Source organism: Coenobita brevimanus, chromosome 8 (assembly GCF_032717465.1).
Source record: "Coenobita brevimanus isolate Jiangsu-jjx chromosome 8, ASM3271746v2, whole genome shotgun sequence".
Classification (NCBI taxonomy): Eukaryota; Metazoa; Arthropoda; class Malacostraca; order Decapoda; family Coenobitidae; genus Coenobita; species Coenobita brevimanus.
In genome coordinates, this window is record NC_136961.1 from 33,119,589 (window position 1) to 33,144,133 (window position 24,545).

The following is a 24,545-nucleotide window of genomic DNA, read 5'->3' on the forward strand; positions in this document are numbered from 1 at the left end:
ACTTGTGATCGTATATCTAGTTTTATTTCATTGACTTTTAGATTTTTCTTAGTTAATATTATAATTCCTCCTCCTTTTTTTTAAATTTCTGTCTCTTCTCCATAGTATGTCATTGGATATCCTTGGTGTTAATTTTGTTTCAGTTAGGCATATTATTTGTGGTTCATTTTCTCTGACATAATCATTCATCTCTAGTAATTTAGATATCATTCCACCCACATTTGAGTACATCAACTTTATCATCTTGTTTATATACTTGTCATGACATGTTTCTACTACCTTCCTCCTTTTTATTCCATCCTGTTTGTGTACCACTTTCGTACCTGCAATCCTTTTACTTTGTAAAAAAATTTCTTCTTCTCCTCTTCTGATCTTCGCTCATTTTTTGTTTTTGCTTCCTCCCTTTTCTCTTTTAGTAATTCCAGTTCCTCTTGTGTTAGGCATCTTTTTATCCATACATTTTTGAACTCCTCTTTTTCCTTAAGATTCTTTGCATTTTTTAGTATCTCTTCCACAGTGTTTACACTCTGGAAAGTCACCTTTAGAGGTCTTGTCTTGCTTTTCTCATATTTCCCTAACCTTTTGTGTTCCTCTATGTCTTTACGACAGATTTCCTCTGATACTTCTTTCAGGAAGCTCATTACATTTGCCATCTCCTTTTTGTCTCTTGTGATCTTGTTTTTTACTTCTTCCTCTTCTATACCAGTGATTACTATAGATTTGTTTATATCTACTGAATCTCTGACTAACTTTGGATTGTTTTGGATTATTCTTTTCACCTCCTTTTTAATGTTTTTTTTCCTCCACCCTTGTTTCTAAGTCCTTCTTTACTTTCACCATTTCAGCATACGTGGTTTCCACATCATTTTTGTAGCTTTGCACAGCTTCATTCACCTGTGCTATCTTCTCCTCAATATCACTTCTCTGGTCAATAAGACTGCTTACTTGCCTAATTGTCTCTGTGTCATTTTTGAACTCTTCCATAACACTCTCATGATTGACTACTGTACTTGCCATTTCACTCATTTTCTTCCTAAGTGTACTCAATTCCACTGTTAGTTCACTGATGGTTATGTCTTTCTTATTGGCCTCCCTTCCTAGTTTTTCTATTTCTTCCTTTTGCAAGTGCGTCTGCTTCTTTATTTCATCAATTTCATTTTTGAAATCCACTTCTAGTTTGTTTACACGTTCAACCAGTCTATTGTGAGTCTCCACTTCAACCAGTTCTTGGTAGAAACCATCATCTTGCTTTTTACCTTTATCCCTTTTCTTTTCCAAATTTGCTTACTAATGTATGTATCCATTTTGCAATACTAAAAGTGCAGAGCATGTACTTAGAATCCCCGTGTTGTTGTAGTCTAAACAAACCTCAGATGACTCAGCGTATTCTTTCGTCTTGGTTCTTTTTCCTGTTTGAACAAGTTTTGTTTAAACTTATTATTTTTTTCCTTTTAATAATGAAAAATCACTTAGTCTAACCTGGTACAGAGCTTGACTCATACAAAGATACTAATTTAGGTAATGCCACTGGCCGTGTTGGTTCGGTATGGAGCGCCGATGTCGCACGTCCGCCTTGATTGAATCCCTGTGTGTGTGTGTGTGTGTACCTCATGTATCAATGAGGCGTTCCTCTATCAACCACCCGGGGACGTTCCAGGCAGCAGTGAGATCCTCCTCTTGCATTAGTAGTGAGCTAAATATAAAAGGGGTAAGACTGCGTTGCCAGATGGGGACTACACACTTTCTGTACTGGAGGAAGGATGCAAGGAAGCAGTTAAGATGAGCAATGACCATTGAAATGACGATATTTATTTATTAATTTACTTTTTACTGCAATAGAATAGAAAGATGTCGAAGGAAGTTAGGAAAATGCAGGGAGTTACTGATATGAAAATGAAATTCATTCCACCCTGTTATGAGCGTGCAGCCCCCTACATGTGAGAGTTACTCCACACTGGGGCAAATAGAACTCCTGTACAGAATCAGCAGCTCTGCAAGAGTAAAGGAGAAATGGAATCGATTTGACCCAATCTACTGGAAGCAGATTTTGCATGAGGGGTAATGGGATATGCCAGATAGGTAATCCCTCAGTGAAAAATTCCTTCATTGCTAAATTAGCAGAGATGGCTTCACTCCACGGCCTTAATCGTTTTTCTGTTATTACGCTGATTAATGAGCTCTTATGTGTTTATATATAATAACAGAATGTATGCAAGGATAGTTAATAAATTCAAAGAGTTGAGACACTAAACTGAGGTAGCACTGGCTTCCGTATTTGCTAGACACTTGATGTATAACACTTGCAATGAAAGTCACTGCCGATTATAATTTCTGCTATCAGAGGAGTGCATCTGGAAGCTTACTGAACTGTAAAGCACCCGTAGAATGCATACTTCCAGCAACCTCAGTTGAATTTGTTTTATTGTTGCACCTCTTTCCAACCAGGCGAAAGTTGTTACGGTCTCACATAGTCAAGTAATTCTACGATCTAGTCTGCCCTGTTACACCATCTCAGAGGCAGGATAACTCCTCCAACTCCAATAAAAGTGATGATTTATTCTGGCATCCTGATCCGGATCCACATTATTATCTAGTCAATTCTTTCTTTATGCACTGCCCACCTATCCATCAGATTTCATTGGAATCCGATTACAACTTTCTAAAATACCTTAGTCAGTATACAAAGAGACAAGCAGACATGGGTTGGTACATAACTTCTGACCAAATTCGTTAGCAGGGGTATTTATAGCTGTGTGATAAATGTATAAACTGTAATTTTTTTCATTGTAGCACTATCTTTTGAGATATTAAATACTGAACTTTTACTCAGTTTCTTAATGAGGTGAATAATTTATGGACACATTGTGTATTTACCCGTACAGTACAGGCTGTAACTTGCATCTTCTTAATCTATCTATCTATCTATTGCCAGACGCCTCAATCCCGTTTGGGGTGGCCACAAACAAATCGCCTCCAAGTCGCCCTGTCCCCCGCCATTTCACTGCCCTGCTCCCAACTCACACCCCCCTCTCTCATATACCTCTCCACCCCATCCCTCCATCTCATCCTCGGCCTCCCCCTCCCTCTTCCCCCCTCCACCTCACTCACATACACTCTCTTCGTCAGTCTTTCACCCTCCATCCTCTCCACATGGCCAAACCACCTCAGTTTGTTCCTCATAACGCTTCCTATCACATCCACATCCACACCACAACGCTCCTTTATATCCTCATTCGTCAGCCTGTCTCTCCACGTGACTCCACAGGCTCCTCTTAAATAACTCATTTCCACTGCTCTCACTCTTGACTTGTGTCCTTCCAACAATGTCCAAGCTTCACTTCCGTACGTTAGAGTTGGTATCACAATACTGTCATGTAGTAACTTTTTCACTTCCATGCTCACTTCCCTGTTTCTTATCACTGCTTTCAAAGAACCAGCAACCTTTCTTCCCTGCTGTACCCTTTCAAGCACTTCACCCTCTTCTTAGTAATGGACTGAAATTTAAGCAAAATCCTCAAATGTTTCATATTCTAGACAACTCTGGAATTAGTATCCAAAGTTTAATGAAAGTCTTATACATTCAGTAATATATCTTTATTCTTTTATAAGTGAGCTCTTCGGCTAAACCGGTTACTGTTTATATTGTAATGAATTAACAGATTTAACAATGATACTTGTTATAACTGTTCTTTTCATAGTGTCGTCTTATGCATGTTTCCTCGGTAAAGATTTCCAGACGCAGATGCCAGAGTCGGCTCTTGCACAGTATCAATATTGGCTTGCAGGAGACCAGGTAACTTCTAACAGGAAGACCAAACATCCGATAATGAAGCCGATACCAAGTAAAACAAACATGCCCTGAAACATAAAATAATTATTTTTTGATGAGAGATGTCATTGAACAAAGAATTTGAAAGCACTGTACATTTTATTTTATGTAAGCAGCCAATAAAAAATTCAAATTGGTAAGAACTTCCAATACTGAAATCATTGATGATACATCTATCTTCTACTTTACAAATAACGTCTCGTAAGCTCGGCATAACTGTCAAGAGATACCGTAGCAATAATGAAGTGAAATATATACAATCATGTAAAAAGTTTTAATCATACTGAAGCAGATGACATATTATTACTTTGTTTCAATGTGATTTTATTTAGGTTTCAAGCAGAGTGGGACCCCCGACGGCAGTCCCCTACCCTTGGTTTTCCCACCCAAAATCGTTTGGCACGACCACTTTTTTTTTTTCTTTGCCTAGGAACACAATTTTTCATACACTCGCAACAAGTTACAAACATGGAGTGACCCCCGAGGGAGTGACCCCCGAGGACGGCTCCCGGTGGCCACAGGCAAAGTTGTTATGCACGGCCTAAGTTTTTAATCGAAAAACATTAAACACAGGTAGTCCTCGTCTTAAGACCATCCGCTAATGACCAATTTGCATGCACAACAAAGGCCCCATAGAACGTTCACGGGTACTTACGAACTGCAACCAACGGCGGTCCTAGCCCTAAGTGGCAAACCAGGCAGGTTGAGGCAGCGCTCTCGAGGCTCGCTCACATAACAATTTAATTGCACTGGCAGCAGTATGAATAGTACTAGTGAGTACCAAACTGTAAATACTTTACAGGTATAACAAATGTCTGTATTATTAATATATGGAAGTACTCTTTGACGGAGGTTTTATATTCACCTACTGTATGTTTGTTTGCTTGTTTGTCCACACGATATCTCCAAATGTTTTCAATGAATTTCAAAGAAATTTTTTGGAAAGGTGGGCCATGGGCCGAGAAAGAATTGACTGAATTTGGGGGTGGATCCGGATCCTGCAGTGGCCATGGCAGAGGTATGCCCCCTCTGAGTACTTTCTAGTTGTAAAATGTTATTGTTTACAGTTTCTCTTTAATGCGAAAATACCTGTATCACACTGTATAATATTGTGCTACCAAGCATGCACTCGTTTCATCTTGAACTCAGGTCACAACATTTTTTTGCCTGGTATACTTGGTCATTCTGTCATGTTGGCAACGTCTGATCAAGTGCCTCGAGGAAATACTCGGCAACGTTGCACCTTCCTCGTGTCCCCAAACAAAATAAGGTTTTATTCTAAGTTAACATTAGGGTAGGCATAAGATGGTTAGGTATAGGTTGGTATGATGTCAAGACACGGCATTTTCTGATGATTTTATAGTTTGTTCAACTGAACTCTCTCATCTATTCCTGGGTTAAGCCATGGCGCTGCCGAGTCATTTCTCGCTAAACACTCTCTGACACTGCCAGAATGACTAAATGACTAAGTGTACCCGAAGAAAAAAAAAATCATTCTGGCCTACAACCTCTTCTTGTTTTGCGATCCTAAAGAAACTCATGGGCCCTGATTGTGATTTGCAGTTTATTGCTGGTCATGGCTTGTTTATGCAGTTTAAAAATTGTTTTTTCTTCCATAATGCAAAGGTGAGTCGTGAGGCTGTTAGTGCCAACATGAAGGCAGATGAGGAGTTTCAGGAGGATTTTTCTTATTCATTTGTTATTAATGCTGTTATATGGTAATTTAAATACTGTTCTATATTCTGAGTAACAGTTATTTGCAGTATTTATGTATATAATAATAAAGTGTATGGACATGTGTTACTTTGTAATGTGTATACTGTATAACGGACTTCCGACAGTACTGCATTGTATATGCATTTTCGACTTAGAAACAAATTGTCTTAAGACGGCTTAGTAAGTCATGGACTATCTGTATTGTATATTGATAAAAGTTAACCCTGGCCACGTTTTTGGAATGGTGGAACCCTCAAGGGTTGACAATAATTACTAGGGCCACGTTTTAAGCAGAGTGAAACTTCCACATGTCACCTGCCCCCATTGCCAGCATTCATAGTCATGGTTCCTGATCTAGGAACACCAAATTCTACATACTGATGTTCGTTCGCCACAGCTATGTTTAAGCTGGGTGGGATCTCGATGGTCATCCCCTATGGAGGGGACTGCCTCTAGAGGAAAACACCTTTGTTTTTACATAGTCACACAAAATTTTGTACAGGGTTAGGGCTCTCAGAGATTAATTTACAGGGGCTGGGACCCCCGGGTTTCGCACCTCCGCCTTTAATGCAAATAATCCTTTGTTTCCCCTTACAGTATTGCAGGGGTGGGTGCGGCTGTCAAATGTGTCTTTTGTCTTGTTCTATGTGTCGTCAAAGTTATTAAGATGAAACTTAAGATAAAAATTAGTTCCACACAATTTTGCAGAGGTCATGGACGATATGTGATACCATTGTCCTCGCTATGAATCAGTAACTACAGATCATATAATAATGTTTCCCACTCTAACAGTGAAGTGAAAAATGTCCAAATACAGGGCAAACAGGAAAAACTCACAAATAGGTTTACCCGGTGACAGTCCCATCAAAAAATGAATCACTCGGTCATGTGCTCATCATGTGGCCAATCGAAGTTTTCGGTCTCGCCTCCATCATGATAAAGCTGATCACGTGAAACACATACACCACAACACCTCTTCCACCCCCACCCCCCCGACTCAGAGGCCACCATACTTCTCTTCCACATACTCTTGCTTTTATATACATGTATGTATAAATATTATGTATATATATAAATATATAGATAGATAGATAGATAAATATAGATATAGATAGATAGATAGATATGGAGTCTCTGTGGTACAGTGGTCAAGTGTGCGATTTTGTACACTGAAGAACGAGGGTTCGCGCCCCGCCAGAGTAATAAACTTTGGGAGCGTTCTCCTGGCCACGTACTGCTTGGCGGACATCAGGGGTGCTGTGGTTGAACCAGTGTCGCATACTGTAAAGAATGCTTTCACTCAGTCAGCTTGCGCGGGCCGATTACACTTGGTTTACAGACTACACACACATCCAAAGCCACTACAACACTACAGTTACATTTACAAGCACTTCTCACCCTACATACAATCTCTACCAGACAGCCTAAGCCACTTGGTGAAGATACATTGGCTGTATCGTCCCCATTTCGGTAGGGATTGGCCGGTCCTGCAGTGGACATTCAAACGGCTGATGAGATGATACACACACACGCACACACACACACACACACACACACACGCATCTGTGTAAATTCACATACACAGAACGGCCCAGTACTAGAAGTTGGCTCTCCCGAAATTGTTCCACTCAAAATACAGACTAGATACGTAAAATCCATCCTAGACAATTTACCAACCAACAAAGCTCCAGGCCCAGATGGAATTCATCCAGTTGTTCTGAAAAAGTTTTCCCCAGAACTTCCCTCTGTTCTTGCTAAATTATTCAGACTATGCATACGTACTTCTTCACTCCCTAATTCATGGAAAGATGCCATTATCCACCCAATTCCAAAGAAAGGAAGTTCCTCTGACCTCTCTGATTACAGACCAATAATTGTCACATCTTCTCTTGGTAAAGTATTTGAAATTTTAATTAATAAGCACATACTTAAACATCTTGAATCCAACAACTTAATTAGACAGACAATATGGTGTTCACCACGAAATATTCACCATTGACATACTCAGTCTCCTGACTCATACCATCGATCAATCAATTGATCAACATGGAAAAACTCATGCAGTAGCCCTTGATATTTCTAAAGCTTCGACGGAGTGTGGCACTGTTCCCTCTTGTCCAAACTCCCTTTCTATGGACTGACGTCTTTTGTTCCTCTGCTTTCCTCATGTCTCAGCAACAGTTAACGCCGGCATGCCACAGGGATCAGTTCTAGCACCATCATTTTCCTGGTTCATATTAATGATCCCTTATCTGCCACCCATAATCCCATCCATTCATATGCAGATGACTCAACACGTCACAGTTTATTCACACTCAAACACCAATTTACAAAGTCTAATATCTCTAACTCTCAACTCAGTACAGCCATCTCCATAAATCAAGACTTATCTTCGATCTATGAATGGGGACAAAACAGCTTTGTCTCAGTTAATGCTAGTAAAACCAAAAATATACAATTTACTAACAGACAGATATTGCTAAATTCGTATATTAGCTTCAGTGGTACTAATATTCCCATCTCCAAAAGTATTGAAACTCTTGGTGTCTCGCTTAACAATGCCCTCAGCTGGAGCTCTCATGTCAGATCACTTGCTAAAACCGCCTCAAAGTAACTTGGATTTTTGTACAGAGTCTGTAACACCAGCATTTAACTATAATTTATAAGAGTCATGTGCACTATCAGCCTGAATATTGCTCACCCTTGCAAAATGGATGTGGATAAGTTACACTAAAACAACTAGACAAGATTCAGAACAAAGCTGTTGGAATATTAATAACCCTGCTATTATAAATATACTATCTATCCAATTGCCAGACGCCATGATCCCGTAAGGGTGGCCGTTTGACTTTGAATTATTTGTTTTACGGGGAAGGGCACTAACCCTCCACCAACCAACTTGTTGACACATAGGGAGCACGCATTGTTTGGTTTTATGGTTACCACCCAGCGCTGTAAATGGTTTCCTGTAGGTCAATGTAAAGCCGCCTGTAAAGGAAAGAAAAGCAATAAGAAGTGACAGGAAAGATGGGAGAAATGGGAAGAGAGGAGGGCAGGCACAGAAAAAGAATGATAAAGGCTAAGGAAGAAGTAGGCAGCACTGCATCAAGTGACTGGATGATGTTCGCCACCACCTAACACTATAATAAATAAATAAACTACCTCCTCTAAAAGTAAGAAGGAATGTTGTCTCCCTTGAATTATTTTACAGATATTTTTATGGCAAATGTTCAGACGAAGTTGCGTCCACTGTGCCACCTCTCCATGCCATCCCTAGTGCTACATGGGTTAGAGCTCCTGACTGGAATGTCAAACAGCCATACTGCAGAACTTCTGCCTATCAGATTTCTTTTATTCCCTGAACTGCATGTCTCTGGAACTCGCTTCCTTTGAGTTATTTCCCCCCAAACTTCAACCTACTGCTGTTCATCCAGCAGTTACAGATATTTTATGAATGTAGGATGCAAGTAATCTGGTGTGTGGATATTTTTATTTTGTTCTTTTGTTTTTCCTTCCTCTGTTCTTTTATATATATATATATATATATATATATATATATATATATATATATATATATATATATATATATATATATATATATATATATATATATTGTGATGAAGGGAGATTTGCCAGTTAGGTAGTCTCGTACCTTCGAGACGTTTCTCGTACCGTAAGTTCCAGTACGAGTCATCAGAGTTTCCAGTTTGCCTGCTGTTTGTGAGCGTAGTTATTTCGTAAATTATGCATTATTTTTTGTGCTCTTTTTCTCTATAATGATTTATTTAAGTGATTGTTAAATTATGTAACTTAAGTTCGTATGGTAAATGATTTGGAGTGTTATGTAATGTGAGACAACTCTAGCAGGTTTTGTTGTCTCTGCATTGGCAACTGTTGCCCATCGAGAGTAAACAAGAAGTTTCGACTATAATGGAAGTTTATATAAGATGGGGTAGAGATTATTAGAAGTTTAGTCGGGTTTCAGGTCAGTTTGAGTGTAGTGCAGTATCAGTGCAGTGCTGTTAGTGAAGTTTGTGAAGTGATGCTGGCAAGCATTAAGTGTAGCCTAATTACTGTCAGTGATAATGATTTCGGTACTTGCTTAATAAGTGAAGTGTTGGCAAGCATGAAGTGTACTATCGGAGAAGTGTTGTTATGCATTAAGTGCAATAGCAGTTAGTAAGGTGTGTATAGCTCCAGTGCTTGTGAGAACAGTGAAGTTGAAAAGCATTAAGTGGAATTATATGGAAAATAAAGACAGTGAACTTTAAGAAGCCAGTGTTTATTTTCACCTCAGCTGACCTTGTGTGCTGTACACCTAACGGCTGATCATAGGAAGAACAACTCACTGGGCAACGTCCTTCCTATACTGAACTACTGCTGTTGGAGCCTGTGGCAGTGTGGGACGAGGACGTAGCACTGGTGTCAGGAGTGTGGGATTATGTAGGGCTGCAGTGAGTCTAACCTTCGACATGGAAGCGGAAGGTGTGAAAACAAGGTCTCGAGCTGGGCAGGAAGAGGAAATTTCCCTGGCGACCATCGTGAAGCAATTACGGCCACAACTTGAAAAACTCAAAGAACAACTACAAGCACAGATCGAAGGACAGAAAAAGCTCGAAGAACAATTACAGGCACAGAAGAAAGCAATCAAAGAAAATTGCAGGCACAGAATGAAGAACAGAAAGAATGATATGAACAGCTTCAGGAGGCACTATAGGAGCAACAGAGGGAATTTCAGCTGAGAATGCAAGGACAGCTACATGCTTTCTTGGGGGAAATGAGGGAAGAACAGGAACAACTGAAGAAGGAGGTATACGTTGAGCTATGGCAGCAGAAGTATGAGGTAAGAAAATGTGATAGACTGTAAACAGCATGTAGACGAACAGATGAAGACAGTTAGTGAGGAAATAGTGACGGATTGCAATCAGCATGTGGACAACTAGCTGAAGATTAGTGAGGAAATTGACAGAGTCCAGACAGCATGTAGATAGCCAGTTGAAGAATGTAGTCGATCATGAGAAGATGATAAGTGAGAATATGGAGGCTACAGAGAAATATTGCACCGCTTAGGCTCAGGTTAGTGAACAGAGAGCATATGAAAAGAATGGACAGTGTATGGTGAATCTTCATGGATCCCAAGCATCTAAAGTTAGCATTACAGGGTTGAATAATCAGAATGTAGGAGATTTAAGTCCTGGCCTTAATTATGATGCCCCAGTTTTTAGGCCCCAAACCAGTGAAGTGCATGGCTATAATGGGGGTCAAGTTAAAAAGAAACCTCAGGAATTTGATGGTAGAGTACGGTATCTTGGGAAGCTTTCTGTGTACAGTTTGAGCTACATGCGGATCAGAATGGTTGGGTTGATAAGAAGAGGGGTGCAGAAGAACCACCACTGAAGAAATGCAGGAGAACCTTGATGAATAGTGTGCAGGAAGACAGAGGAACGGACAGCAAGGAGTGTAGTAGGAATGGGAATCATACGAAGAAATGCAGCTGTACTGTAGTGACGGGGCCAGCGTCGGATGGAGAAGACCTGGAGAGGATGCGGATGGAGGATGCAGATTTACAACTGGTGCTATAGTGGCTGCAGCAGAGTACAGTGCGACCATCTTGGGAAGAAGTTTCCAGATTAAGCCCTGCAACCAAGAGTTACTAGAGTCAGTGGGACCTTCTTTGTCTGAACAATGGACTACTGGAGTGTCAGTGCAAGACACCCATTGGCCTTAGCAAGTATTGGCAACTGGTGGTTCTGAAGAAAATGAGGTCCGAGATCTTGGATGAGTCCCATAGCCAGATCACTAGTGGGCACCTGGGAGTGAAGAAAACCCTAAGCCGGCTGCAACACAAGTTCTACTGGATTGGCATGCGTCAGGATGTTGAAGAGTGGTGTCGGACCTGTGATGTGTGTTGTGCCAAGAAGGGACAGTCACTGAAGCTGCAAAGCCCATGGGACGGGCCTTGCACTGTGCTAGACCGCCTGTCAAATGTAACGTAATGGATTCGGGGAGACAGGAGGTCTCGCCCATGGGTGGTACATGTGAACCATCTGTGGCAGTACCATGGGCCAGAACAATTCAGCTGGGACATCTCCGAGGAATCGTGCTTACCCACAGCTGAAGATGTTGAGGAGGAACAAGGAGCTGAAGTTCAGGAGGATGGTGACAGTTCCCCAAGAGAAGTGAATCAAGAAGAGGACCAAGACCTTCCTGGAGCAGTGGACTGTTTGGATGGGCAAGGACATTGTCAGAAGTGGCACAGAAGAAGACCTGATACATTGAAGGGTTATTTTGTGTATAGTTAGATGTTTCATTGGGATTAAGGTTATGTTTGATGTTTGTATATACTGTGTAGTTTTGTCGGGACGACAAAGAACTGGAGAGTGGGTAGTGTTATGATGGGAGATTTGCCAGTTAGGTAGTATCGTACCTTCGAGACCTATCCTCGTGATGTGATGTAATGAAATCTCGCCCTGCACTGGTTGGGGCACGGGCAAACAAAGAGCCCATCAGGGAAGAAGCAGAAATAAGCTCTCCAATGAGCGCTTAGTGGGGGCGACAAACTGGTGAATGAGGGAAAAGGCGGCAGTGGCAGGGGAAGGTGCGATGGCTGGTGGTGAGTTTGGCTGCCCGATGATCGACCAGGCAGGGCAGTACAGATGGAAGACTCGATGGTGGATGGTGAGCCGGCTGCACAATGGTCAAAAGGAGGGCAGGGCGAGACTAGAGCCGGGTGGACAGCACGGGTCCGATGGAGGAGGCACCGACGAGCTCAGGTGGAAGCCGCCCCGACGCTGCCTTCAACCCCCTTGCCCCTGGTGGAAAAGGCGACGTAAACTCGCCCAGCTCTCCAGGAGCAGCAGATGGAAGAACAGAGGGAAGGCCTAGTCCGGGTCGGCAACAAGGGCACAACCCCGGTCCAGATCGTGGTGGAGGGAGGGTCATCGGCCGGGTATAAAGGGCGGAGGAGCCTCAACCTCCTGGTGGGCAGACCAGGGCACTCCCTCAGATAGAGAGGACAGGACAATCCCTCGGCTGGTACGGCTGCTGTGGAGAGCTGGTCCCGCTGGGAGGTCTTGCTGCTACGAGAGATGGGCTGCAAGAGTGACGTTTCTCATACAGTAAGTTCCAATATGAGTCATCACAGTTGCCAGTTTGCCTGCCATTTGTGAGCGTAGGTATTTCGTAAGTTATGCATTATTTTTTGTGCTCTTTTTCTCTATAATGTTTTATTTAAGTAACTGTTAAATTATGTAATTTATGTTCGTATGGTAAATGATTTGGAGTGTTATGTAATGTGAGAAAACTCTAGCAGGTTTTGTTGTCTCTGCATTGGCAACTGTTGCCCGTAGAGAGTAAACGTGAAGTTTCGACAGTAATGGAAGTTTATATAAGATGAGGTAGAGATTATTAGAAGTTTAGTCTGGTTTCAGGTCAGTCTGAGTGTGGTGTAGTATCAGTGCAGTGCTGTTAGTGAAGTTTGTGAAGTGTTGCTGGTTGGCATTAAGTGTAATTACTGTCAGTGAAGATTATTTTTGGTACTTGTATAATAAGTGAAGTGTTGCAAGCATGAAGTGTACTAACAGTGAAGTGTTGTTCAGCATTAACTGCAATAACAGTTAGTAAAGTGTGTATAGTTCCAGAGCTTGTGAGAACAGTGAAGTTGAAAAGCATTAACCCCTTAACCGCGGGGCATCATTTTTCTGATGCTCGGGTGCAGTGGATCATACTGCGGGGCGTCACTTTTGTGATTCTGTGTTATTTTGAATTCTCCCGGGCTTACAAGTGGTGCCTTGTATCATCTATCAGTACTGCCAATGTCCAACACTAGCCAGCACTCCTAATCTCATCTATACTCCCATCCATTGTTGAGAATTTAGCCATTTTTCCCCGTTCTGGACTCCCCTTCCTACCTCCCCTCTATTACCCTCTCCTCTCGCCTGCCCAGCTGTGCTGCGCTAAGCAAATCTTCCCTAGAATTTTTTCACTGATTTCATTCATTGAAATAAGCTCTATGCCCTTTTCTTATACAAAATAATATACACAAAAAAGAAATAAGGTAAGTGATAGTGCCATACACCTGGAATTGGCTAATTATCACCTGACAATACCTCACGTGCATTCGTTTGCTAATTTTCCCCGGTAATTCCCCTTGAAATATGCCGTATAATCTATTCTCGTAAAAAAAAGATACATATGAAAGGAAGGGAGAAGCCTAAGTGATATTTACATTCACCTGGAACTACCTACTTTTTTATGTATTGTCGAGATTTCCTACCACTCATTTCATAGCATGTAAATTAGCAGCTGTCACCCTATTGACCTTGTCTACCCTTGCCTGCCAATATATGCCACGGGAATCAGTTCCTTGTCGTCCTCTGAGATGAAACCATGTCGCACTCACGCCCTGCCATTTCCGCCGCTTCTGCGCCCATTGCAAAGGGACCTGTGACGGTGGAATGTGAACTGGCAGAATTATCTATGATAATGATGGATAGTGACTTTGATCCTTCGGATGAATCGTGTGATGACCCTGGGGGGGAAATCGTTACAGAAACTCCTAGTACGAGTGCTTCAGTGTCCCAAGTTATCCCTAGCTCCAAGGGAAAGGAGCCCTTAGTGCAGCAAGGGAAGGAATTTGGGAAGGGAGTGAAAAGGCAGCGGGTTAGCCCCAGAATAATGGCCCCGTGTGACCCAGCCCACCATGAGTCCCGAGGTGAATCACCTTCCCGCTCCCCCAGCCCCACTTCACTAATTTCTTCCTCATCTTCAGCGGAATTTTCTCCTGAGTCTTCGTCGTCGGAGTCTCCACCAGCACGTACAGTGAAGGCAGGTCGTAGGGGATGAGGTAAATCCCTGACTCGTAGTAAAAGTAGAGTAGAAAGTACAGTAAGGGCTCCTAGTGCTACAAGGCAATCTAGGGTCAGTGAGAGTAACCTTGAAACAGCCCAGTCTGCCTCACAGCCACCCTCTACCGTCACCCACCCTACACCGCTACGATAGGGAATCCTGGACGCCTTTGTGTGGACGGAAGGTTCTGATTTCGTCCCTGAACATCTTCATTTTGACGAGAGTTCATCAGGGATACAGCCTGCTGAGTGTGTGGGCTTCCTTTTGGCCTTCCTCGATGACAAAGTCATGCAGCACATATGTGATGAGACAAACAGGTACGAATCACAACATGCTGCAAGTGGTGCAGGTGCAGCGAAGATGCAACAGTGGTCCATGCTGGGAGTGCAGGAGCTGTATGTGTTCGTCGCCCTCATGCTTCTCATGCCACACTCAAAGAAGCATGAGTTGGAAGAATATTAGTCCATGGACCCCTTACTACCCTCACCCACCTTCAATAAGTACATGGCCAGAGATCGCTTCCAGAACATCATGGGAAACTTGCACTTCATCAACAATGATGTACCTTCCCAAACCGACCCACTCTGGAAGATCCGGGAGATTCTGAGCAGAATGAAGGATAAGTTTATGTCATTCTTCCACCCATTTCAGAAGGTTGTCATAGACGAATCCTTGGTTTTATTCAGAGGACATCTTAGGTTTGTACAGTACATTCCAAGCAAACTCCATCGCTTTGGAATCAAGTTCTTTGTACTGTGCGACCGTAAGACGGGGTACATCCTTGACTTCGTCATCTATTCAGCCAGCACTGTCAATCTGGACAAAACACACCCCCTTGGCTTCTCAGGCTGTGTAGTGAAAGTGCTGCTTGAAAGGTATTTTGGTGGGAATCATGTGCTGTATACTAACAATTATTATACAGCACCGAAACTTGCTAAATATCTTTCAGAGCACGGCATCGGCTCCTGTGGCACTGTGAAGAGCAATCGTGCCCACTTCCCCAAATTCCCAGAGGCAGGAAACTCGCAGTGAGGAGACGTGCACCTACGCAAGTCTGAGAAGATGCTGGCAATACGGTGGCATGACAAAAGGGTCGTGCACATGCTCACCACCGTACACAAGGGGGAAATGAAAGACAATGGGAAGGTCGACTGTAGGACAGGCGAACCTGTGAGGAAACATGATGCTGTCATAGACTACAATATCAACATGTGGCTGGTGGACAAATCCGACATGATGATTGGAGAGATCAACTGCCTCAGGAAGAACACTAGGTGGTACAGGAAAGTTTTTCTGCATCTCATAGACATGACGATGCAGAACACCTTCATCCTGTACAAGATGAAGGTAAAGCCACCCAAGTCCTTCTCCCTGAGGTTGTTTGCCAGGACTTGTGTTCAGCAGCTGCTTGAGAGATATTGTAGGGTGACAGCAGCAACTCCAAGGCGCCACGCAGTAAGACTTCCCGACAGACTTGAGCAGAGAGCGTACATGAATCGGCACAGACTGGTGCAAATGTCTGGCACAACGAAGAGGAAGGCTGTGATCCGCAGGTGCCAGGTGTGTGCACATACCACCCACCACACACCTGAGCACAAACGCACCTCTTGGCAGTGTGCTGAGTGCCAGGTTCGTTCCCCTCTGCGTTCCCTGCTTCTTTGATTACCACAGCCTGAAGCAGTTCTAAAAGTGCAAGTGAAAAATGTAAATAATGTGTAAATAATGTGTAAATAGCAAGTGAAAGCAATGGATGTAAATATGACTGAACAGTGTAATACAGTTTTATAAGTTACTGCAAGTGACAGTGCATTTACATAGTGTAAGTAAAACAGAAGTGTAAATATTGAAAATACAATAGAAAATGTAAATAGAAATATAAATAATTAGTAATATAAGAATATGAGTATAAATACTTGATGCTATGACAGTGAAAGTGAAACCGTGGCTCTCTACCTATTTTACTGAAAGAGAAATTGAATGCCTACAGTGACAATAAACTACTATTACTGAAGGAAACTTATGGATAAAGACTGAAGATATATATAAGTTTTATATAGTAACAGGAATATAAAGTGTGAGTGTTTTTATGAATAATAAATGACAGAATACCAGCGGCGAACGAGCGCAAATGGGAAGATCATACGCGCTCATAATTTTCATTGCTTTCACAGTGTTTTTTTTTTGGAATATGGATTCCAAACTATTTAAAAATCATGGAATAGTGTTTCTAGTGATAATATCAGGCTGTGGTAATCATATTACGAGTTGTCGGGAAGTGAAAAGTGGAGACTTCGTTACCCAACTTCAGAGGTCTCCACAAGTCCTACGGTACTCAACGAAGGCTCAACAAACATCCCAGGAGAAAGCTGAAGGTACGTGCCATAGGCATATATAATTTTAATATTCTAGGACTAATAACTGATTTTTGGCAAATATTTTTAGAGAGTCTGTCGGAGCGCGAATGTCCCCGCGGGACATGCAGGTCGAGCCCGCAGTTTAGGGTTTAGGTGGAATTATATGGAAAATAAAGACTGAACTTTAAGAAGCCAGTGTTTATTTTCACCTCAGCTGAACTTGTGTACTGTAGTACACCTAACGGCTAACCATAGGAAGAACAATTCACTGGGCAATGTCCTTTGTATACTGAACTACTGCTGATGGAGCCTGTGGCAGTGTGGGACGAGGACGTAACAATGTGTATATATATATATATATATATATATATATATATATATATATATATATATATATATATATATAACACAATTAATTTTCTTACCAAGCACGGTGGAATGTCTAAAGGATATATCTGTTCTGCAATTACTATGCTTAAGGGTAGCCTAAGTACAGTAACCAGTTTAGGCAGACGTTTGTTAAATTCAGGATACTGTGTAAACCAGAATCCTGTGAACACAGTGATATGTTTTCCCAGTATAAAATTCCACACTGACACACAACGAAATTCATCGGTCCCTCTCTCTGTTTTTCTCTTATTTTACCTACTCTTTTCTCTGTTCCTAATCCCTTTCTTCTTGCGATTACTTGTCTCACTCTCTTAATCATCCCCATGTTTATCCAAATATTTAAAAAGAAAGCAATAATACGAAATTCAGTAAAAGAGGAAGGACTCAAGAAATCTGTGTCCTCCCTGTCTTATCATTGCCAAGAATATTTACACACAGCCCACCATGGCGAATTTAACCACGGTGCGGCTGTTAAAAGGGATACTCTCTCTCTCTCTCTCTCTCTCTCTCTCTCTCTCTCTCTCTCTCTCTCTCTCTCCTGTTACGTCTATCCCTTTCGTTTATTTATTTTTGAGTCATATCTATGGGTTCCATACGGAAACAATAAGAAAAATTTAAATGAAAGTCGAAGTAAACAAGATTTACTGTAGTTTTGATTCTCTCTCTCTCTCTCTCTCTCTCTCTCTCTCTCTCTCTCTCTCATCAGCCGTGAAGACGCAAGTAGAATTATAATTCTAAGGATACATGGACCTAGCGAGATGTTTTCAGTTGATTAAGGGCAATGATGCTGCTGATGATCGAAGGGGAATCCTTGCATGCTTATCCCTTGTAAAACCAAAAACATCATGTTCCTTTTTGCAATGTTGAAAAATATATGACCTTATATATATACATAAATATAAAACATACATTCTTTATATATATATATATATATATATATATATATATATATATATATATATATATATATATATATATATATATATATATATATATATATATATATATATTAGGGTGTCCCATAAACGTACCCAAAACTTTTTTTCAAAGTTATTGCTCTCCATAAAGCAACTTCTGTTCCATATCACTGAAGGAGCTTCCATGCAAAAAATCAAGAAAACTGGCTCATATTTAGAAGTCACTCCCTGGAGCTAAAATATGTGATCCTGATAATATTATGTTCGATCACGAATGTCTAATCGTCTTATGAATATACGGCTTATAACTGCCTGTAACTATCCTAAAACTGAGACAACTATCGAACTAAACACTGAATAAAGCTTGAGCAGTAGCCGGTAGACATACTTGTTGTAACATGCGTTTACCACTACTGCATGCTACAGCCGTCTGTTGGAAACTCAGGCGCAGCCAGAAAAGCACCGTGTCTACACCACATTTTGCGCTAGGTGGCTCGTCAATGACTCAATGGTCACGCAGTAGATGACTATTTCCTCCCACAGTAGGACGTTCATTGGTGTGCTCTTGATGACTAGCATGTCGTGACATCGAGCAGTGAATTACTCTGATCTGACAAGTAAAATTTATGTCATTATATAACTACCAATAATGACACTTATCAAAAAATTACTTTGATATATTAGGTTTTTACGCTCCACATACTAGGCACTTGTTGATGAATATTTGATTAATTAATAATGGAATATTTCTAATACCAAACACAATGTTTAATTATCATTGTATCCAGCATATGATCATAAGTGTCCAGATATGCAGAGAGAATTGAAACTAATACATCAAAATAATGTTCTAATGAATATTATTATAGATAGTTATAATAAAGCCTTGCTTATCAGTTTGTCCCATTCACAGGTCATGCTTTTGACAAGAAGCAGTCCAAAAGTATGGCTTCTTGACAGGCCCAAGAAAGATATATTGGGTGCTCATCTGCCGACTAATGCCAATATCCTCAGGAACTTCATTTTTCACCATCAGAACGGTCATACAATCAGTCACAGCACTAAGAGTACCATTGAAAAGGTAATGGTGATCTGGGATAAAGCACGCATCCCGACCCAAAGGGTAGACTTAGGTATTCACTAGCTCCAGAAGCTTCACAAATAGTACTGTGTATTGAAGAGCAACAAATCGTTACCGAAACCAGGATACCGGATCAAAGAGCAAAACTTCAAGAAAAAAACCACAAAACTGTTTGATAGTTCTTGAAAAGACGCTCTGCTCACTATGACAAACGAAGAGGACGAAAAGTGTCTACGATTACAGCAACAGATTCTCTTCAGCGGGGGTATTCCTGGGGTGGACAGAATCTTGGCAAACAAGAGGGCTCGTAAGCAGCATAAAAGTGATCAAGCCAACGCTCGAAATGAAAAATGCAAACTCATTGTACAGCAGATGGAATTGGTTGTACCATCCAGTTCTATTGACGTTGAAGGTGTAGTGCTTCCTCATCAGCAGAGTCTTCTTCTTTTCCTTTTGGCTCTCCCCTTAAGGGTCGCCGCAGCGGATCACTAGTCTCCATCTTACTGTCTTCTGCATCTTCTGTTACATCTACCACCCGCATGTCCCCCTTCACTACACCCATAAGCCTTCTCTTTGGCCTTTCTTTCTTTTTCCTGCCTGGTAACTCCATTTTCAGCATCCTCCTCCCGACATACTCTTCATCCCTCCTCCGCACACGTCCTCATCAACAGAGTCTGAGAATGAATTTCAAGGGCCATCAGCGTCCAAACAAATTAGACATCAAAGTAAAGCTAAGAAATCCATTGTAACTAAAGAAGTAGCAGTACATACTGCAGCTCGTCGCTGACCACCGGAAAAGACTGCCAGTTCCGACGAAAGTTGCTTTGATGAAGAAAAAGTGATTCATTATTCCTATACTTAGTGTTATAAGTGTGTTCTTTTAGCACTCAAATAATGAATGTCTATGTTTGGAAACGTTGAAAATACATAATTCGCTTTTTGCTGAAAATCCGTGGATGTTGTGTTTTCAGTTCATTTTTTCAGAATAACGTAATCGGGAGTGACCTCTAAAAACTGTGGATTTCATCAAACTTTTCACATAATGCCTTCAGTGATGATAAGGAACATATATAGCCTTGTGGAAGTGGACAGTTTGTACTTTTTTTTTTGGGGGGGACCCTGAAATAGAGAGAGAGAGAGATTAAATCAGGCAGTACAGTTGAAAGTTTCCATTATCTTAGTCTGATTTCACTCCAAACGTGTTTGAAGAAACTGTACTTAATCACTGTAAAACCTAAAACCTATATAAAATGTAAAATATAAAGTTCAGCATGCTCCTCGTAACCTAAAGTACTTAAAAAAACAGGTAATGACATATTATCACTGCACACTGTAACTGTGCATGTGATATTGATTTTAAAAAATTGTGCAGAACTAAAAGAAGACCTGTGTTACTGAAGCAGTCGAATACAGTCTCCCATTTACGTACCCATAAGTTGCTAAGTGAGAGGACGGCGGTGACAGTGATGACCCTGGGAGTGTTGAGGCACGAGGTGGTATTGGGCTGAGAATACCGCAGCCATTTGTCAAAAAGACCAGACTCCACCACACCCTCAGCTCTGTCCAGCATTTTAGCCCCATCAGCATTATCACATCGTCATGATCATCATAGACTATCATCAAAATTATCACTGAAAATCTTCACCATTGTAATCAAAAGCACCATAATCAACACTGTATCGTAATTTCTTGACTATGATGTTGTAATATGAATTTTATTTTTGCTGCTGTGGGATGATTACATGCATCATATTAAGGATATTTAAAAGTGAGTGTGTTTAATGTCATTTTCATCTCACCCCTTCAATTCGTAATGGTTCTCATAAGGGGAATATAACCATCTCAAATAAGGAAGAGTAAGATGAAAATATGGCAGCAAAGTGAAATGGTTAAAGCTTTACCTCATTGTTCTAAATCAGATTTGTAACCTCCAGAAACAACAGGAAAGGAAATAAAAAAATACAGGAAAACCATTATCAGAGTGCCTCAAGAAATGGACCTAACCTTAGCCATACCGTTATAATTACCTACTCCATCCCACAAACAGTACCATCCACACTTTATGGCTTAACCTATTGATTAACCTCTTCCATTTCAGTGCCATACTCGTTAGTTCTTTCTTGCTACATGCAGACTACATCTCTCTCTCTCTCTCTCTCTCTCTCTCTCTCTCTCTCTCTCTCTCTCTCTCTCTAGTGAAACTTGTTGTGTTACAGGAGTTAAATAAACAATGAATTTATGTCACCTTATTCAAGATGTTAACTAAGTATGAACAGTCTGAACGAATATTTCAGACACTCATTATTCGTATTGATCTAATAACTCAATTACCTCAAGATATTTTTTTATTTCACACGTCCGTAACTTGTTCAGATGGATGTTAATCCCATTCATACCTATGGAATTTGCGTTTATTGAGAAAATGTAATATTTTTGCTCCGAGATAAAACTGAGGAATGCCAAAGTCTGGCAGGAAATACTCTATCTTTTCTTTATGCATAATATCCAGTATGTGGTTATAAGTGTAATATTACAAGGAACACTGTTCATGGTCCATAACATATTGGTCAGTTGAAATACTGGCACTTCTCGTCGTATGTTATGGATCTGTGCAAGAATTTTATAACTTTTTCCATACAGCAGACAATGCTGAATAGGGGGGGGGAGGCTAATCCGCATTATAGGTGGCCAAGGACCTATAACAGGCCTTTAATTCGTCTAATTTCTTCTGAACTGGGACCAATAGCACCAAAATGCCATTCTTATTAATATTCTTCTGCTACCACATGATAATATTAAGCCTGCCTGATAGTTTTCAAATTGGAGTGGGTAGAATTTATCTGTATTATCTTCTTCAATGACAGATATTTCTTAAGCTCAGTAAACCAATCGTTGGTAGTAATAATACAGTAGATATGCAGTTTTCTCCTGTCCATTCAGAGTACACATGAAACTGCATACCCAGTCCTGCGATATGTATGCCGATTTCTTTGAAATCCATGTGCTCACAATCTACTATTTCTGATCCTTTTGGGAGGAGAGGAGAAGGACTGACCCCCCTAAAGATTCACTGGGGGGCCATGCTCCCCAAATATCGCTTTATGAATTTGTTAAAGTAATTGTACAATATCTGCCAAGATAAGGAAGCCATACCTACCTTCCTTTCACCATTTCAGACCATGTTAAATTTGGTGATGGGAGGAGGGCTGACCCCTAAATCTCATGGCTGGAAAAGCGTATATTGTGCAAGACCTTCGGAATAATCTGCCGAACTAAACTGAGATGTTTCATTCATTTATTCATTTTTTTTTTTTTTCATATTTCTGAGAGTTTTTGTCTTGAGGATAGAGCTGACCCTCCAAGAATCATTGGACTGGATCACGCCTCCCAAGTGTCGCACTGGGGAAGAGAGTCCATCGTACAACCTATACTATGATATCAAAGCCATATCTGTTGTCCTTTCACTACATTTTTTTTTTATTGGAAAGGAGGGTTGACTTCCATAAAAACAGTGGTGGAAAACTTTCTACAGCGAAAGACATTAATGACGAACCATATCAGCAGTGTCGTTGAAATCCATTTGATCACTTTCCTTTATGTGATTCATTTTACTTTTGGTATGGGCGCTAACCCCAAAGAATTGTAAGAGGGATCACGCTTCCCCGAATATCGCATTATAGGTGGATGTTCATTGTACAACATATACTAAGATAACTAAGCTGTATCTGCCCTCCTCTCAGTATTTCTTGATTTTTTTTTTTAATTTAGTGAGAGAGGGCCTTACCTTCTAAGTATCATGGCTGCAATAGGTATAGAGTAGAAAACCTTTCCAGTTACCACTCAAACTCACCTGGGAAGTTTCATTCAAAGCCATCAAATACATTAGGAGGAGTTAAAGTACACACACACACACACACAGCCTAAATGTAGCACAAATTGCATTATTGATACAATGTGCGTCATCCGGGTGATGTGACTTAGCTAATAGCCAAAAGATATGCAGACAGACTAGCCCAACTGACTGATTGATTTAGTGACTGATTGACTGATACTGAGGTCTCAGTGTATGAACCAAATCTGGATACTTACACTTGATCAATGACTGGGATGAGAGGACTGTTTTTATTAGCCATGATGGCCACTTGGTACACGAAGTAGGAGCTCCGACCCAGGTAGAAGTCACACCTTCCTGAATCGTGAAAACAATATAAAGTTAATGGTCCTCCTTTAAGCCTGAGGAATTTTTATTCTACTGTATTCTAGTTTAGTGTTGCTACCTCCAGGCGATTTTATTCAATCTAGGGGACGATTCAAATTGGACGGGTTAAATATCGTCTGGTGGCAGCTTGAGTAAAAGGGAAAAATGCGTCATTGCAATGAAGTTTCGATAAATGTATACCGGACACACATGAAACCACAGCAAACAAGTTCTTCGATCGAGTGACCTGCAATGTTTTTTTTTTTTTTTTATGTGAGGAAGAAGGAACCAAAGGCCATGAGCCCGCAGTAACAGTTCCCTCCAAGAGAAAAACAAAATACAATAGAGAGCCAAATTCAAGATCCGATCATTTTGAGATGCCCGAACACACTGCGTTTGAAAGACTGGAGATCATAGGCAGCAGGAAATACAGACAGAGGGAGACAGTTCCAGAGTTGACCTGTAGCATAAATGAAAGACTGGGAGTAACGGTTAACTCTTGCATTAGAGAGTTGGACAGAAAAGGGATGAGAGTTTTCTGCCAGACGGGTGCTACGCGCCCGTCGTAGAGGTGGAGGAATGCAAGCAGACAGTTCAGAGGAGCAGTGACCATTAAAGTAGCGATAGAAAAGAGATAAAGATGCAACAGTGCGGCAAAGGGACAGAGGTTGAAGGGAGCCAGTAAGAGGAGGAGAGTTAATGAGACGAAAAGCCTTTGACTCCACCCTATTGAGAAGACCTGTATGTGGGGAGCCTCCCCACACATGACAGTTGTACTCCACACAGGGGCGGATAAAACCCCTGTATAGAGTCAACAATTGTGCAGGGGTAAAGAAAGAGCGGGGTCGGCTAAGCACACCCAATCTCTTGGAAGCAGATTTTACAAGAGATGTAATGTGATCTTTCCAAGATAAGTCCCGAGTAAATGAAACCCCAAGCATGTTCAAGGATGATGCAGGATTAAGCTGAATATTATTAAACATTAGTGGGTATACCTGTGGAAGATATTGTCGGGTTGATAGGTGTAAGAACTGAGTCTTAGATGCATTAAAAACAACCATATTATTTTTACCCCAGTCAGAGATACGAGTCAAGTCAGACATTAGGTGTGCCATAGCCTCATCCCTTGTTTGTTGAAGTAACTGTTGAGATGGGCGTTGCGGGAACCGAATGGAAAGGTGAAGGGTGGAGTCATCAGCTTATGAGTGGATAG

General features: G+C 41.1%; 1 protein-coding gene across 1 annotated transcript in view; it reads right to left on the reverse strand.

The window, feature by feature from the left end:
• Positions 1-3,768: 3,768 nt before the first annotated feature.
• LOC145407405 (glutamate receptor ionotropic, delta-1-like) overlaps positions 3,769-24,545 on the reverse strand; it is a 207,470-nt gene continuing 186,693 nt past the window's right edge. Inside the window, exons 8-10 of the mRNA XM_080278339.1 lie at positions 23,224-23,323; positions 20,564-20,693; positions 3,769-3,858 (exon numbers count right to left, since the gene is read on the reverse strand). Coding sequence (XP_080134465.1) covers positions 3,769-3,858; positions 20,564-20,693; positions 23,224-23,323 — 320 coding nt within the window. The remainder of the gene's footprint in view (positions 3,859-20,563; positions 20,694-23,223; positions 23,324-24,545) is intronic.